This window comes from Triticum aestivum, chromosome 4A (genome assembly GCF_018294505.1).
Source record: "Triticum aestivum cultivar Chinese Spring chromosome 4A, IWGSC CS RefSeq v2.1, whole genome shotgun sequence".
NCBI classification, from domain to species: domain Eukaryota; kingdom Viridiplantae; phylum Streptophyta; class Magnoliopsida; order Poales; family Poaceae; genus Triticum; species Triticum aestivum.
In genome coordinates this window covers 583,410,847-583,425,588 of record NC_057803.1, presented here as the reverse complement: position 1 = coordinate 583,425,588, position 14,742 = coordinate 583,410,847, and the positions used below count along the sequence as shown (strand labels likewise).

The window sequence follows — 14,742 nt, the reverse complement described above, 5'->3', positions numbered from 1 at the left end:
TCGTTCTACTCATATGTGAAGTTTCGTGAAAGAATGACGCACACAGTATTATTTAGGCCGATTTTAATCATTAAATAAAAATAAACTACATTAGGTCCGAAAAATTGAACCATACACGGATAAAAGACATGTCTAATACAACAAAATAATGCATCAGATCTATTTGAACTCGTTGACAGTAGCTACATGTTTTACATTTTGTACTTTTCAACAAGGCTCAAAGGAAAAGGCCACGACAAACTAAGCTTGTACAAACTTAACTAACCTCACACCATATGAGACGTGTGAGCTTTATTGCGTATGATATCGCCTCCATCGTCGAGACAATGCCACCATGAACGCAAAAAACTATTATCAAGAAAAAGTTTAGGATACCATCCAACATTAATACATGGTTTCCCTCTTCCCGTGCCAAAGTGGCCATCAGATAGACGAGAAACCGGCGGGAACACAAACGAAAAAACGTTGCTAATGTCTCTCTCATGGCTAGGGGCTCTGTCTCACAATATTCCCTCTAGATACAACTCATCAAAATTTCCCATTTCAACTTAGTTGATATGGAAGTTGCATGCCTCCTCGTAGTTTTTAATTTTTTCAAGCAAATGCCCTCTCGTAGTTGATTGCACACAAAAATGCCCTATAGACACATGGGCTTCCTCTTCTTCCTTCTCCTCTCTCCCTCACTAAGCTTTCTACCCCTATGTGCTAATCCCTCGAATAACATCAATTGATTCCTTAAAATTCACTATGAGCCCCATTGCCCCTATCTCGCTCCATAAGTTCGAGCAGACAACTCGAATAGTGCTTGGATGGGATGAAGAAAGAAAAATGGCCAGCGTTAATGCGGAGCGACCGCACTAGAGCGGCATGAATGCGGGGCAACCGCATCGGGCGTGAAAGGGCATGCGCAAGGGAGAGGGTTCATGCAAAGCCCCCTCCCCCAGTTTGCTTCCGGTTTGCGGGAGAAAGAACGTCTGGACTGGCTAGTGGACAAATACAGGACTGCAATGGATTTGAAAACACATTCGGACTGCACGGATTGGACGGCTGCGGACGATTTGAGGGTCCGTGTTCGAGATGCCCTAAGCATCTATGATAGTACCGTGTTTAAAAGAAAACATTTAGATCCAGCCGACCGGCCAAAACTTTGACCCATTGCCGGTTCGTTCTCATCTCCTCCTTCTCCTTCCACCTCCATGTGCTCCCCGTCGTTTCCCCGCTACCACGCGATCCCTCCCTTCTGTTGTTCTATTCCCACTGCTCAGGGCGTCGGCAACGACTACATCTGTTACAAGCGATGGAACCGAGGGTGGCCGAGCTGCAAACGTAAGCTGGCGAGCTACAACCGGCTGGGGCATGCTGCAACCAGCAACCGAGTTGTTACTACCTCGACTGGCAAGTGCGGCGGCAGAGCACACGGATGCTTCGACCGTTGGGGAGGGAGCTGCAAGCGTGTACTGGTTCTGGTGGAACATGTGACCGCGATGAGCTGCGGGGCCATCACGGCAAGTTGGACTGGAAGGGTGGGGGTGCTGCAAGCACGGACCTGGTTTGCCGGGACCGACAAGGCATTTTGCTGGAACCAGTACCAATGCTCTGCCCGAAGTTCGTTGTTGCTGGACGAGCGAATTTTTGCCACAACCATATCCTTTTTTTGCCGACGAGCATTAGCGGCGAGAGTTGATAGCGAGAACGGTGGCGACTGTCGACGGCAAGGGCAAACTGGGGAGGGGTGGACGCGGCAGCAGGGGCAGCCGCCATGAACCCGCAGCGTGTTTTTCTCAGATCTGATGCGCTGGCAGGGTGAGAAGCGATGGGATGGGCGCATCCGACGGCCGGCCGACTTGCGCCTAGTACCGGCCTAAAAAAAATACAAAGCGGCACGGAAAGCAGCTCTGCGCCAAGACCTGTGAATCAACCTGTGGTTGGATGGTCAGGTGAACAGTGGCGTCCCAGTCCACCAGGGTTCCCGTCGATGCGTGTTCAATGGAAGGAGACGTTCCCGTCGTCTTCGTCAGTCTCAAAATGACACGCCGACTTAATCTTTCGACGGTGCTCATAAAGATAGCGTGTGCGTGCATGTTCTTAAAAGAAAGTGCTCTGCGCCAAGAGCGACCGACCGCCGTCCCGGACACGGATCACGGGGACGCGTCCACCTATTAAAACGTCCACCGCGCGGACGCGAGGAACACGAGCCGCTTCACGGAACCCAACCGAGTGGACCGGAATCGGACGCCAACTCACGCACTGACGCATATGTATGCGTGTGTGCGCACCCAAGTTCCCTGTCATCCACTCCCCACCTGCTCGCCCTCCATCTATTTAAACTCCCCGACCCTCCCCCCACCTTCCCTCGCTCGCTCCTCTCTCGCCCTGCACTTCGGCATCCTGACTCCTCTGCTCCCCTGCTCCACCGCCGATCGCCTCCTGCTCCTCGCGGCTAGCTCTCCGGCCATGGCCTTCCAGTCCCCCGTCGGCTCCCCCTTCGACTGCCTCCTCATAGGTACGTAACTAAACATGTGCAATTCGCTTGAGCCGACGATCAAATCACCGTCATCTGACAAATTCCTCTGCTCCGTGCGTGGACCGAGCAGACCTCGACGACACGCTGTACCCGGGCAACACCGGCATTGGGCCAGCGCTGAGGCGCAACATCGACGAGTTCCTCGTCGCCAGGTTCGGCCTCGCCGCCGACAAGGCCGCCGCGCTCCGCGCCGACCTCTTCCGCTCCCACGGCAGCACCCTCGCCGGCCTCGTCGTACGTTTTGTTTGTTCAAACTCAGACTCGAACGCACACTCCAACTTCACCTTTTCTTTCTCTTTTCTGGTTTTCTTACGTGTCTGCGTCTTCCGCTCTTTGTCAACTTGCGCAGGCGCTCGGCCACGACGTGCACCCGGACGAGTACCACAGGTCGGTCACCACGCTGCACGCAACACCCACCGTCCCTAACTTGTCAAACTAATCGTTCGTTCAACGCCTCTAAACACGCCGAGACTAATTGCTTTGCAGCTACGTGCACGGGAGGCTGCCCTACGACGTGATCACCACGGACCCGCAGCTCGCGGCGGCGCTCCAGAGCATGCCCCAGCGCAAGATCGTAAGCACATTACTATTTCCCTCTCTCTCTCGAGCATCAACGGATGATCCTCTGACTGAACAAGTAAAATTGATTTGTGTTGGGCGCGTGCGTGCGTGCAGCTGTTCACCAACTCGGACCGCGCGCACATGAAGCGGGCGCTGGAGCGGCTGGGCGTGGACGAGGCCTGCTTCGACGGCGTCGTGTGCTTCGAGACCATGAACCCGCACCTCTTCGGGGAGGAGCTGGAGGGCGAGGACGACGAGGCCGCCGCCGCCGACGTCGACCGCCCCGCCGTCGTCCTGAAACCGTCCGTCCACGCCTTCGTCGCCGCCCTGCGCGTCGCCGGCACAAACCCAGGCCGAACGGTAACCATCTACTGATTTCTTAAGAATGTACTGCAATAGAGATCGACGTGCACAGCATCTGCTTATAATAATGTAACATGAACTGAACCCGATGGACGGAAAGTGACACCGGGGGTAACACAAGCCACCAGCTTAAAAAAACCATTAACAGCTAATACAATCAGAGAGCCCTTATCAGCACTTGCTTTCGATGAAAGCAAAGCTTATGTGTTAGTAGTATATTATAGCACTTGTCATCTTGGCGTTCTCCGTTTGTGTTCTTGCCTGATCATCACAAAACTAATACGTGGATCTCTGTCAGCTCTTCCTCGACGACAGCGAGAGGAACATCGCCGCCGGGAAAGCGCTCGGCCTCCGCACGGCCCTGGTAAACTATCCTACATCCAAACATCATCTCAACCGACCTCATTTCATATTTTGTTTGTTCATCAATCTTGAACAGTTTATTAGACTTGCGTGTGAACGGCCCGTGCTCAAGCTAACCGACGCTGAAAGCTTGGTGGCGCCGAGTCAGTTCTCAGTGTCGTCGCTGTCCGTCGTTGCTGGGCGGGTAATTAGGTCGACCGATCAGATCAGTGAGTCGATCAGGTGGCCGGTGCGCGCTGATTAGATTAGACAGATGGAGAGCTTGCCTTCCAATTAGGCCATCTGGGTTTACATTATTGGGTGGCATTATGAGGAGCGATTAGCCTGATTTCGCACATGCGATGTTCGTGGCTGGCATTGGCATTGCCAACACGAATGTGGTGGAGGAAACGGGACAACAAGATGAAGAAAAGATGTCCCAACCGAATGTACCATCTTCTATTCCGGCCCGTCGCATCAGTCAGATAGTGTTCCCATTGTCGCCGTTCGACAACGTGTCGGTCCAGCCAGCATTCAGTACAAATGAAATCATAAATCAGCATGTCTGATCGAAAAGTGTCTAATTTGGCGAACAACGTGCAGGTTGGCAAGAGGGCGAGGAGCAAGGAGGCGGACTACGCGCTGGAGAGCATCGGCGGCCTCCGGCGAGCCATCCCGGAGATCTGGGGCGGCGACGGCGAGCTCCAGCCCGACCACAACGTGGAGAAGAACAAGAGCATGAGGGCCGACCTGGACGCCGTCATCCAGCCCACCTCCATCCAGGCCTGATCGATCGTCCTCATCTCCAACAGCTCCAATCCAGACGCAACATGTCCATAATGTCTATGTGATCATTCTGATTGATTTCTGATGCATAATTAATTATGTGTGTGTACAGTTCATATGCATGTACAGTAAGTGCCTACTAGTAGCTGATGCAAATCAAAGCAGTTTAATTGTAAAGACAAATAATTCTGATCAGCACCGTGTTGTAAAGCGATGCAAATCAAAGCAGTTTAATTGCAGGACGAGTCATGTGTCACATGTGCTACGTGCGCTATTATGTTAACTAGCTCCTTGATATGATTTATTATCTATCTGCTTGATGTTGCTTGTCGCTTTCGATCAAAGTATTTAACCCCCCCACAATCCCTTCCGATCCTCTTCTGATCCATACCAAACCGAACAAGGCCTGATGAATAGAATACCTCAACCTCAAGCATAAGAAGAATAGGTATTCGCATAACAGAAGCAACCATACACTTGTGAGCAGATGAAGTGGACAGCAGTTACAAGCACTCACATAGTGGGAATTTTCAATGTCACCGTTTAGGGCCAAAATTTGATCGATAACCCCACGACGATGAAAGGAAGGGGATTCTTTTTCTTATATGTAAAATTGTCGTCTTCCCGGACGTACCATCGCGTGTTGTCCTACTAGCCATAGCGGCTTGATTTTATGATGGGGGTGAGGTGGATTGATTCGTGTGATTCTTCTTGAATTGTGTCATCCACCTCGTTTTTTACATTGTTGTACCAAAGGACATCTTTTGTCTATTCCTTTGGCAGAGTCATCGTCGTCGCGGTCCCCTCGGGCTCTCTCTTGGTTGTCGTAGCTGCTTGCATCAATGTTCCAGAGCTTAAACTAAGCCACTCAACATCCAATTGCTACATGTTTATCTTCTATTTTTGAAATTCTAAATAAATGAAAAAAACATTTCAATGGAATACCTCAAGCGTAAGAAAACAGGTATTCGCATAACAGAAGCAACGTACACTTGTGAGCAGATGAAGTGGACATCAGTTACAAGCACTCACATAGTGGGGATTTTCTATGTCAACGTTTGGAACCAAAAATTGATCGATAACCCCGCGACGAAGAAAGGAAGGGGATTCTTTTTCTTATATGTAAAATTGTCGTGCTCTCGGACGTACCATCGCGTGTTGTCCTGCTAGCCATAGCGGCTTAATTTTACGACAGGCGTGACGTGGACAGATTCGTGCGATTCTTATGGAATTGTGTCCTCCGCCTCATTTTTCACTTTTGTTGTACCAAATGACATATTGGTTGCCGTAGCTGCTTGCATCAATGTTCCGGAGCTTAAACTAAGCCACTCAACATCCAATTGCTGCATATTTATCTTCCATTTTTTGAAATTTTAAATAAATGAGAAAGACATTTCAACACGAAAAAAGGTATTGTATAAATCACTTTATACGTCAAGAAAAATAAACATTGCCACCGTGAAAAATGAAAAAGAACCATTTTGTGGGACATTATGGCAATGAGTGCATTTTGGTTTGTAAAATGAAAAAAAAACAGTACACGCAAAATTCCGCCGAGAAAAAAACATACATTTTGGTTTGTAAAAACAACAACAATTAGTGCTCTAAAAGGCCTTTATTTGATCACCTGATTTTATCTTGTTGTTTAGATCACCGCACAGCCCTTTTAATTCATGAAAAAGTTACAAGCAGTTACAGGGGCGGAGCCAGGAAATTTGGCCATTGGGTTCACTCAATGAGTCGCCTTGGGGATTTGATATGCATTAACTAAGTACCAAGACTAAATTTACATACAAGGTTGTGTATTCTGTTCGGTGATTGCTTTATATCTGAAGCGGGGTGAAAGCCTCTTTCGAGAGACTAAATTTACATTATCTTACAACACTAGTATAGAACCCAAAAACAACATAACAAATAGAAATATAATATCACTTATCACTGGATATCCAATTGTGAGCCCAGGCTCAGATGATCCAGGAAACTCCCCCGTTTGCTCACATGTGGATCAGCGTTGTGCAATGTATTCCAGTTTGTATTCAAGCTGTATCGTTTCCGTTCAGCGTGGGTATGCTGGCGCATTTATTTCGACTGCAGAAACCGCAAACGTTAACTTCTACGTGGAACAGTGTGTGTAGGACATACCGGTTGTACCATGAGATAAGCATAAAGATCAACCCACTTCAAATATGGAACATGGATTCTTACATATTATCAATAGACTTGTAGGAAAATAACTTTGCAGCTCCAGGCATAGCTTATCGTCTTCTTCAAAACGTTAAAAAATGTTGTCATGATAGTTTGACATTTTTAGAATAAGTACCATCAATCAAAAGAAACTTGTGAAGCCAATCACATTTTAGAGTTCCCCCTTTCATTTTTATATCATCTTCTAAAAGATCAAACCCCTCATTTGTCTTTCTCCACATAGACAATTAGACCATCGCTCATAATTTTCTTGCGCAATTTCTACTTGATAACATTCATAGCTGTAAAGCATCTCCCAATCGATGTTGTGGCAACTAGATTTAAAAGTTGATAGGCCAAAGAAAAAGTAACATGCTTATTTATCTGCACCATTAGTTTATCAAGATCAGCAACTGCAGTCAAATTGGCCAACCACCATATTCATCAAACGGCTCTGGATTAAATCTCTGTTGTGGATAATCAAAATTGTGAGTTGCTACACACAAGTTCTATGCTTAATTCCATCTTTGCTAATTAGGATTTACTGCGTATTCTGAAAGCATCTTCCAATCAGTCGGATCGTAAGGCCAAATTACATTTTCTCTGAATAGAAGGCTTTAGGAGATTACTTACAGGGACTTTGGATGCTTGCCTACCTCTGACAGATGACCTTGACGTGGTTGCATAATTAACCAGATTTGGGGATCGATTTCTCTTTGAAAATTAATTTCCTGTACCCAATAAAAATTCATGGAAAAAACAATTGGAAAACTAGGGCAAAAAGTCATTACAGTTCTAGGTTATTAGGATAAATATGCACAAGGGGAAAGAGATATGGCGATCTAGCCTTGCTATTTCTAATTGAGACTGCAAGTGCCGGATTGCCGCTGTCGATCTTCAATTTGCTCCTTGCCGCTGGGTCCGCCGACGGAGCAATAGGAACGGGGGAGATGAGACGAGAGAGCAGAGTTGGGAAGCGAACAGGAAGGGCGTGCGTATACATCTAAGGCTTTTTTAACGATACAAGTCACCAACAGGCCTGGGCAGTTGGTACTGAGGCAATTAGCGTGTGGGCTTTTGGGCCTTTAGTTCACGGTGCAGTGTTATTGATGGGGTCAGCTTTGATTTTTCACTGGGTTCACGCCACTAAGTACCTATACATCTGTACCTAGCTGACAAGAATCGTTGGGTTCATCTGAACCCAACAACTATACGCTGGCTCCGCCACTGAGCAGTTAGAGCACACAAACATGTTGGTTGTAAAAAATGTTTTATTTTCTTACTTTTTAATTTTACAGTTCATGAGGAAGCACACGAGCTGAAAGTCACATTTGAATTGCCTCTTAGATTTTTTTTCTAAAAAAAATGCATCTATGTTGATGCCGAAGTCGTTTGACACTTTGGTATGACATGTAGGTCTGGAAAGACATGTTCTAAAGGAAAAGGGTAAAAATGTGCCTCAGTTTCAAACCTAGAGGGTGAAATGTGGCGATTTTTTGCTCGAGCTGAGCTAATATTTCCAGAAAGACAGAACAAAAGATGAGTAAAAAGTGAAATAAACTCGAATCATAGAGCCGAAGGATGTCGGGTTCTATCGTTTCCTGTCCTCCTTCGTCCAACCTTGTGCACGTACTCGGACAGGGACCCTTTTTTTTTGCGGGGAGACCCGGACGGGGACTGATCGACCAGCGCGTGCTTTCCTACCAGTTATACCGATCTTTTTGTGTGCAGAAATATACCCGTAGAACTCACTCCGGTTCCTTTTACTCCGCATATAAGATTTGTTTGAAAGTCAAACTTTGTAAAGTTTAATCAACTTTACAGAAAGAAAATACCAACGTTGACAATACAATATCGATGTCATTAGATGCATCATGGATTTAATTTTCATATATTACTAGCAAAAAGACCCGTGCGTTGCAACGGGAGAAAAATGTTCAATTTGTATGTAAAATTGTAAAATTTATGTAAAAATGTTCAATGTATATTCTTCTAAAAATACAACGTATATCAAAAATAAATAAACGTTTGGAATTGCAAAATTTGTTCAAGTTTCAAAATTTTGTTTGAATTTTCGATATTTATCCACGATTTTAAAAATCTATTCATATTCAAATATTTTAAGGAAAATCGTCCACACTTATTTCCAAGAATTGTTGAAAGTATTTAAGAAAAATAAATAGACCTGTCGCTAAACTACTTTAACTTGGGCGCTGCAATTTGAGCGTTATCAACAGCTAGCTCATGTGGTTGGCGTCCCTGCTACCAGTGTGGTTTTGTTTTTCGTGCTATTTTCATGTTCTCGTTTCCTGGTTATGGGCCGGCCCGATTACGTACGCGAGGTTTCAGCCAAAGCTCGACTGTTAGACCTCTCGGAATAGTACCACCTGGGATTTTGATTTTGTCTACACGAATTGTAAAAGCGTATTACGACATGAGAAGAAAGCGTATTGTGACGGTGAATCTGGAGACCCAATCCGTTCTTTATTATTAGGGAGAGATATAACATTCGTGTTGTTGATGCTCAGATTTTCCCCCATATAAACACGGTCAAACTTTACGAAGTTTGAGTTTAGAAAAAATATATTCCTATATACGGTGTAAAAAGGACTGGAGCGAGTTGGTAAATGGACGGTGGATTGGACTGGTGCCGCCGATGCGTGGGCGCTGACGCGGATGGATCGGTACGTTTCCAGAACAAGTTGTTGCTACGTTGTACCGGCGGCCGGATCACGCTGTACTGTCGGGCTGCTCCTCCCATTGCCATTGCCATGCCGCGCTGTCGTCGCTATCCGAAGCGATCGATCGGTCACATTCCTCGCGAGGCGGCGAGGGTTGCCGCGTCCGGATGGATAGAGCTTCGACTGCGCATCCGGATAAGCGGCGTTGTAGATCACTACTCCCTCCTCCCAAGTCGGGATGGGCGCTGACTGGACAGCTGATCACTACGGCGTCCAGCGACGTGCGTGCGTGCGTGCATGCTGATTATTACTCCTACTTTAAGTATACTTGCCAGAGATGGTTTGGGCGGGCTGTGTCGATTCGGGCATTTTGCTTTCAATAATCCTAAACATACTGCTTCTTACAGGCATTTACGGGGACCTTCCCTTAAATCTCTTCGCCCCTCCCCCCTCCCCATTTCTACCCGGGGTGGTCCCGCCTCACTCTCCTTCTATCCAATTCCGTTAAGCCAACTCAACCTATGATTAAACTTTGCCCGTAATTATCTGTACGTGTAGCATTGCTCTTTTGCTTTATACTCCCTGCCTCCGTTTCTACATATAAGCCCTTTTAGAGATTTTAAAACGGACTACATACAGATATACATACACGCATTTTGAAATGTAGATTCATCCCGCCTGCTCCGTATGTAGTTTATATTGGAATCTCTAAAAATGCTTATATTTTGAAACACATGGAGTATATGAATTAAGCGGGTCGAAAGTCTTTTTTGATACTTTTTTTTCTTCTCAAAAGAGGGTTTACCCTCCTATATTTCATTAATGAAACTATAGCAGGAGACAGAGATGTCCACGAACCAGCTAGACAAAACTACCAACAACCGCTAAAGCGGGTCGAAAGTCTCTTTTGATACGGTTTGGACGGAGAAAATTAACTCAGAAGAACGACGCTGCAATCACACCGCTAGCACGAACACACACATTATTCACACCAACTAATCCCAATTGACACATTTTGTGTCAAGTAGGCGCCCTTTGCACCGACACACTAGGAGCGCTCTGGGTGGGTAGGCCCATGTAGCTAGCACAGCGTAAGGATTTTGGTTTTTGCTGTACGATTTTCTATGGGTTTTAGGAACCTTCTATAAGTTTCTCTTTCTCGAACCGATTTTCTTTCTTTTGTTGTTTCATTTACTGGTTTTTTGGTTTTCTTTTCGGGTTTTCATTTTTATTATCAGAAAATTCAAAGATTATTTTTATTATAAAAATCACCTTTCTCCTAAAGTGTTTGAAATTTTCAAAAGATGTTCACACTTTTCCAAAAAACAACTATAATTTAAAAAATTGTTAGTTTTTCAAAAAATATTTGAAATGTAAAAAAATGTTCACAATTTAAAAAATGGCACAAAAAGTGTTGAAAATTCCAAAAAGTCTTAAATTCAATAAATTGTTCGGAAGAATTAAAAAATGTACAAAAGTCACTTTCTTTTGAGTTTCAAAAAGTGTTGTGAGCCGTTACGGGCACTCGCTTGAATGCTTGCCGATGGCCGACCAAGTTGGGCTCGGTGTGTGTGCCTCAATCTCTATTTGACGAACTCCCCGACCCGCCTTATACCAAATTTATATCATATTCATCTCTCTTGCGTCACATATTTGACATCTGGGGTTAGGGATTTGGACAAGAGCAATGGTCCTAGATTTGATGCAAGGGAAGACTTCCTTGGTGGAAGAAGCGAATTTGAAACCATGGGACCAAATATGACACAGTGTAACAACTACAAGGTGAAATCAGAAAATTTCAAACGAGGCATGACCTATCACAAACAAAACAAGGGCAAAAAGAAAGAAAGAAAAATCAGGATCCCTTGTATTTTCTGAAAGGTTATTGGGCCGTCCCGGGCTTGAAATGGGGCCGTACAAACAAGCACTTGTAAGTTTAGATCTGCGAAGCCCACCTCAAAAATCATTTTTTTTATTGCGAAAGAAGCGAAACGATAGCCGGAGAAGCTGGACGCAGCCGCACCGTACAGCCTCACTTTACTTCCCACTTAGATAATTTGCCCCCCAGGAGAGGCTGCCGGGTGGGGCCGGGGCCACTGGTCATTGAGACAATCCTGAGGCAAATCATCTAACCCTTTATAAAATGGGGTAAATCATCCATTTTTTTTAATTGCGAAGGAAGCGAAACGATAGCCGGAGAAGCTGGAAGCGAAACGTGAGCGGAAGCCAAGAAATGGGCGCGCTCTGCCTGCTCCCGTCCACGCCGCCGTCCTGCTCGGGCCGCGGCCTGGCCTCCTCGCCGCGCCCGCCCAGACCCGCGGCCGCGCTTCCCCTGCGCCCCTCCGCTTCTCCCTGGCCGCGGCCCCAGCTCGCCGCGGGCGGGGGCCGGCGGCGGCTCGCCGGCGTGGCGCGTGGCAGCGGGGAGAAGGGGGGCAAGAACGGCGGGGCGGAGTTCTTCCGGGAGGACGGCGTGGTGGACGACATGGACGGGTACCTCAACTACCTGTCCCTCGAGTATGACTCCGTCTGGGACACCAAGCCTGCTTGGTATGGCTTCAGATAGCTCCTTCCTCCTTACTTTCCCTCTAGAAGAAACTGAAATTTAAGAAGGCTGTGGCGCAAAAGTTCGATTTGTTGCTACCTGTATTTATTCAGGCGGATACCTCTAGTTTTTTGTTAGTATTGTTCTTGTGTATTGTGACCAGATTATAGTACGGCAGTACTGTTGCAAAGCTTAAATGGTCGCCAGAATCTGGAACGAACTACGCTTTTACCTTTAATGACCTGACTGCTGCCAAAATTCTATTTGTCTGTTCGCTGTAAACAAGTTATGAGTTCTCTTGAGTGATGTGTGCCAATTTAGGCTGAGTTTGCGGTGTCTGAACTGTATTAAACCTGGCTGCACTGAACTTATTTTAGTAAGATGATGTGCAGAAGTGGTGCAAAAATAGGATCCATGCTTGTCAAATCAAATTAGAATCTAACTAACTCTTACAGTACCTTTCAAAAAAGAGTCGATAGATCTCTTTTGTAGTATTATTTGGCAGTATCACAAGAGTCGATAGATCTCTTTTGTAGTATTTTACTAGCCAAGCACAATTCTAAACTCATTGCAAACCATCTATATGCGGTTTAACCAAGCGGGGTTTTCACGGTTCACCACAATGCGTAACGTAGCCTTAAAATATCTATGCTTGATGCTACCGATTCAGCCTCACTTCTCTTACTACCTGGTAAACAAGTAACTCGTTTTCAAGTTTCATCAGCATATAAAGGTTGTAACATGTAGTGCTTGCTGCAGTTTGTCAGCCTGGTTTTTACTTCTTTTTTCTGACCTGTAACATTTTTTTGCAATAAATAAGGCTGCGTGCATCACCCGAGTCAGAGGCCCGGGACGATCCCTCCTTTCCGATTTCTTTTTTTATAACAGTTAATGCTATGTGGCAATGGAGCTAGGCGATATATACTATAATTTATTTTTGAGGAATTATATAAGATAGTTAAGAAGGCAGATATTATATTTCAACCAGTTCTTGTTTTGTCGTCCTTTTTGAACATTTATGGTCTCAACCTCTTACTAGTGACTACAACCATATCTTTTTTCACCAATATTGACCTCTGAATTTTTTCTATTGTAGGTGTCAGCCTTGGACAATATTACTAACAGGAACCGTTGCAGTTGCGTGTAGTTGGGTGCTCATCCACTCTGCTGTGATTACCGGAGGAGTTTCTTTTGTAATATGTGCATGGTGGTACATATTTCTTTACTCCTATCCTAAGGTTTCTGCACCATTTTTCTAACCCTTTCTTTATGTTATTTCTTTTTATTGAAATTATTGTTCAGAGGTTTGGTTTCCTAAAAGGTTCTAGTGTGTTGCGCTCTTAAATTTACTTTCTTTCAGAATTATGGAAATTTTTCCAGACTGCTAATTCTGGAAGATGGTAATAACCTATTATTTGACATTAACATGACTCTTACATATAAACTAATGTTGTTATAAGTTATAACTGATAATCTGCTAGATAGTCCTGTCTGTTTTGACGCATAAACTATGTTATTACTATTAAACAACACAAAAAGAAAGAGATTTACAAATAACAACACAAAAGAAAACTTACAAACTACTCCCTCCGTCCCATAATGTAAGACGTTTGTGCAAGCAATGTAGCTTGCAAAAACGTCTTACATTATCGGACGGATGGAGTACAATTACCAGCAAACTGATTGTGGTAAGTGCTAACGTCAGACATTTTCTTCTTTCATGTAGAATTCTTTGATCGGAAAGTATTCTGGACATCAGTCCACAGTATTATTATTTTCTACTACGCAATTACAAATTTCAGGTGCAGAACTAAGTTAGAGCTAACCCTATGGCTTTGTCAGGCATACACCAATATGATATCCGAGAGGAGGAAAAAGGTGGCCAGCGGTGCTGAAGATACCTACGGGATGGAGAAAATGTAACCTTGTTTGTAGTATTATTTCCAGGGATAGATAGAAAATGGTTCTGCAGGTTGCACTACTGATATGTAGAATTTATTCCTCACAAAATCGCTACATCAAAATACAGAATCATGCTTCTCGGCTGCTTCCTCATTTTTTCCTTCTTCATTGGAGTGTGCCTCACTACCTTGGAAAAAGATCAGCATTGTACATGTCATCACTTCTTTCTGATATATAGGTGAATGTGTGAGAGTGGATTTCGTGCTCCCAAATGCGATTTCGCTCACAAGTCTGATTTCGCTCACAAGTCTAGGTACTGTCTTCGATGTGCAAACTTGGTTGAAGATGCCGCTCATATCTTCCTCCACTGCCTGCCTCATAAGTTTGCTCATATTTTAATTTGTAGATCATGGCAATTTTAGTTTTTTGATGATGACAATTCCAGTACTTTGACCATGAAAATATTTTTTTGTATGAACCATGGCAATTTTAAGTGCATGTATCATGGCAATTTTAGTTTATAATGCATGGCAAGTCTAGTTTCTTAATTCCTCATTTTATAATATGTCAAATTTTAAATGCAGAAGAAAATAGCTGAAACATATCATGGCAACTTTAGTGTAAACATCATTGCAATTCATGTGCAATAGACATGACAATTTTTAACCAAAAAAAATTTCGTTGAAATATATTAATATGAGATTTAGTTTTGAAGATCTCGTCGCGAGGGATTTAATGATGAAAGCGCATCTTCAATCGGATTTTTCCATTTAAGAGATAAAACATTTTAAAAACTGAAAATTCAAAAAAAAAAACCCCACATGATATGGTGACATGGCGTAGTCTGTGTCATGAGC

General features: G+C 44.7%; 2 protein-coding genes across 2 annotated transcripts; both read left to right on the top strand.

Annotated features, from left to right (window-relative positions):
* The first annotated feature begins 2,298 nt into the window (after positions 1–2,298).
* LOC123087169 (suppressor of disruption of TFIIS) lies at positions 2,299–4,818 on the top strand. The gene is made up of 7 exons (XM_044509091.1): positions 2,299–2,503; positions 2,595–2,758; positions 2,874–2,911; positions 3,011–3,098; positions 3,200–3,445; positions 3,747–3,812; positions 4,394–4,818. The coding sequence occupies exons 1-7, from the start codon at positions 2,455–2,457 to the stop codon at positions 4,577–4,579; spliced, it is 837 nt and encodes a 278-aa protein (XP_044365026.1). The 5' UTR covers positions 2,299–2,454; the 3' UTR covers positions 4,580–4,818.
* A 6,787-nt stretch (positions 4,819–11,605) lies between these two features.
* LOC123087168 (uncharacterized) lies at positions 11,606–14,157 on the top strand. Its single transcript, XM_044509090.1, has 3 exons — positions 11,606–11,988; positions 13,080–13,221; positions 13,826–14,157. The coding sequence occupies exons 1-3, from the start codon at positions 11,675–11,677 to the stop codon at positions 13,904–13,906; spliced, it is 537 nt and encodes a 178-aa protein (XP_044365025.1). The 5' UTR covers positions 11,606–11,674; the 3' UTR covers positions 13,907–14,157.
* Positions 14,158–14,742: the final 585 nt, after the last annotated feature.

Bases quoted from the DNA above. Each gene is read 5' to 3' on its own strand.
- LOC123087169 (XM_044509091.1), top strand. From the start codon at position 2,455: ATGGCCTTCCAGTCCCCCGTCGGCTCCCCCTTCGACTGCCTCCTCATA. The intron at 2,504-2,594 runs GTACGTAACTAA...TGGACCGAGCAG, and splicing joins CTTCGACTGCCTCCTCATAG to ACCTCGACGACACGCTGTAC. The intron at 2,912-3,010 runs GTCGGTCACCAC...ATTGCTTTGCAG, and splicing joins CACCCGGACGAGTACCACAG to CTACGTGCACGGGAGGCTGC.
- LOC123087168 (XM_044509090.1), top strand. From the start codon at position 11,675: ATGGGCGCGCTCTGCCTGCTCCCGTCCACGCCGCCGTCCTGCTCGGGC. The intron at 11,989-13,079 runs GTATGGCTTCAG...TTTCTATTGTAG, and splicing joins TGGGACACCAAGCCTGCTTG to GTGTCAGCCTTGGACAATAT. The intron at 13,222-13,825 runs GTTTCTGCACCA...TGGCTTTGTCAG, and splicing joins TTCTTTACTCCTATCCTAAG to GCATACACCAATATGATATC.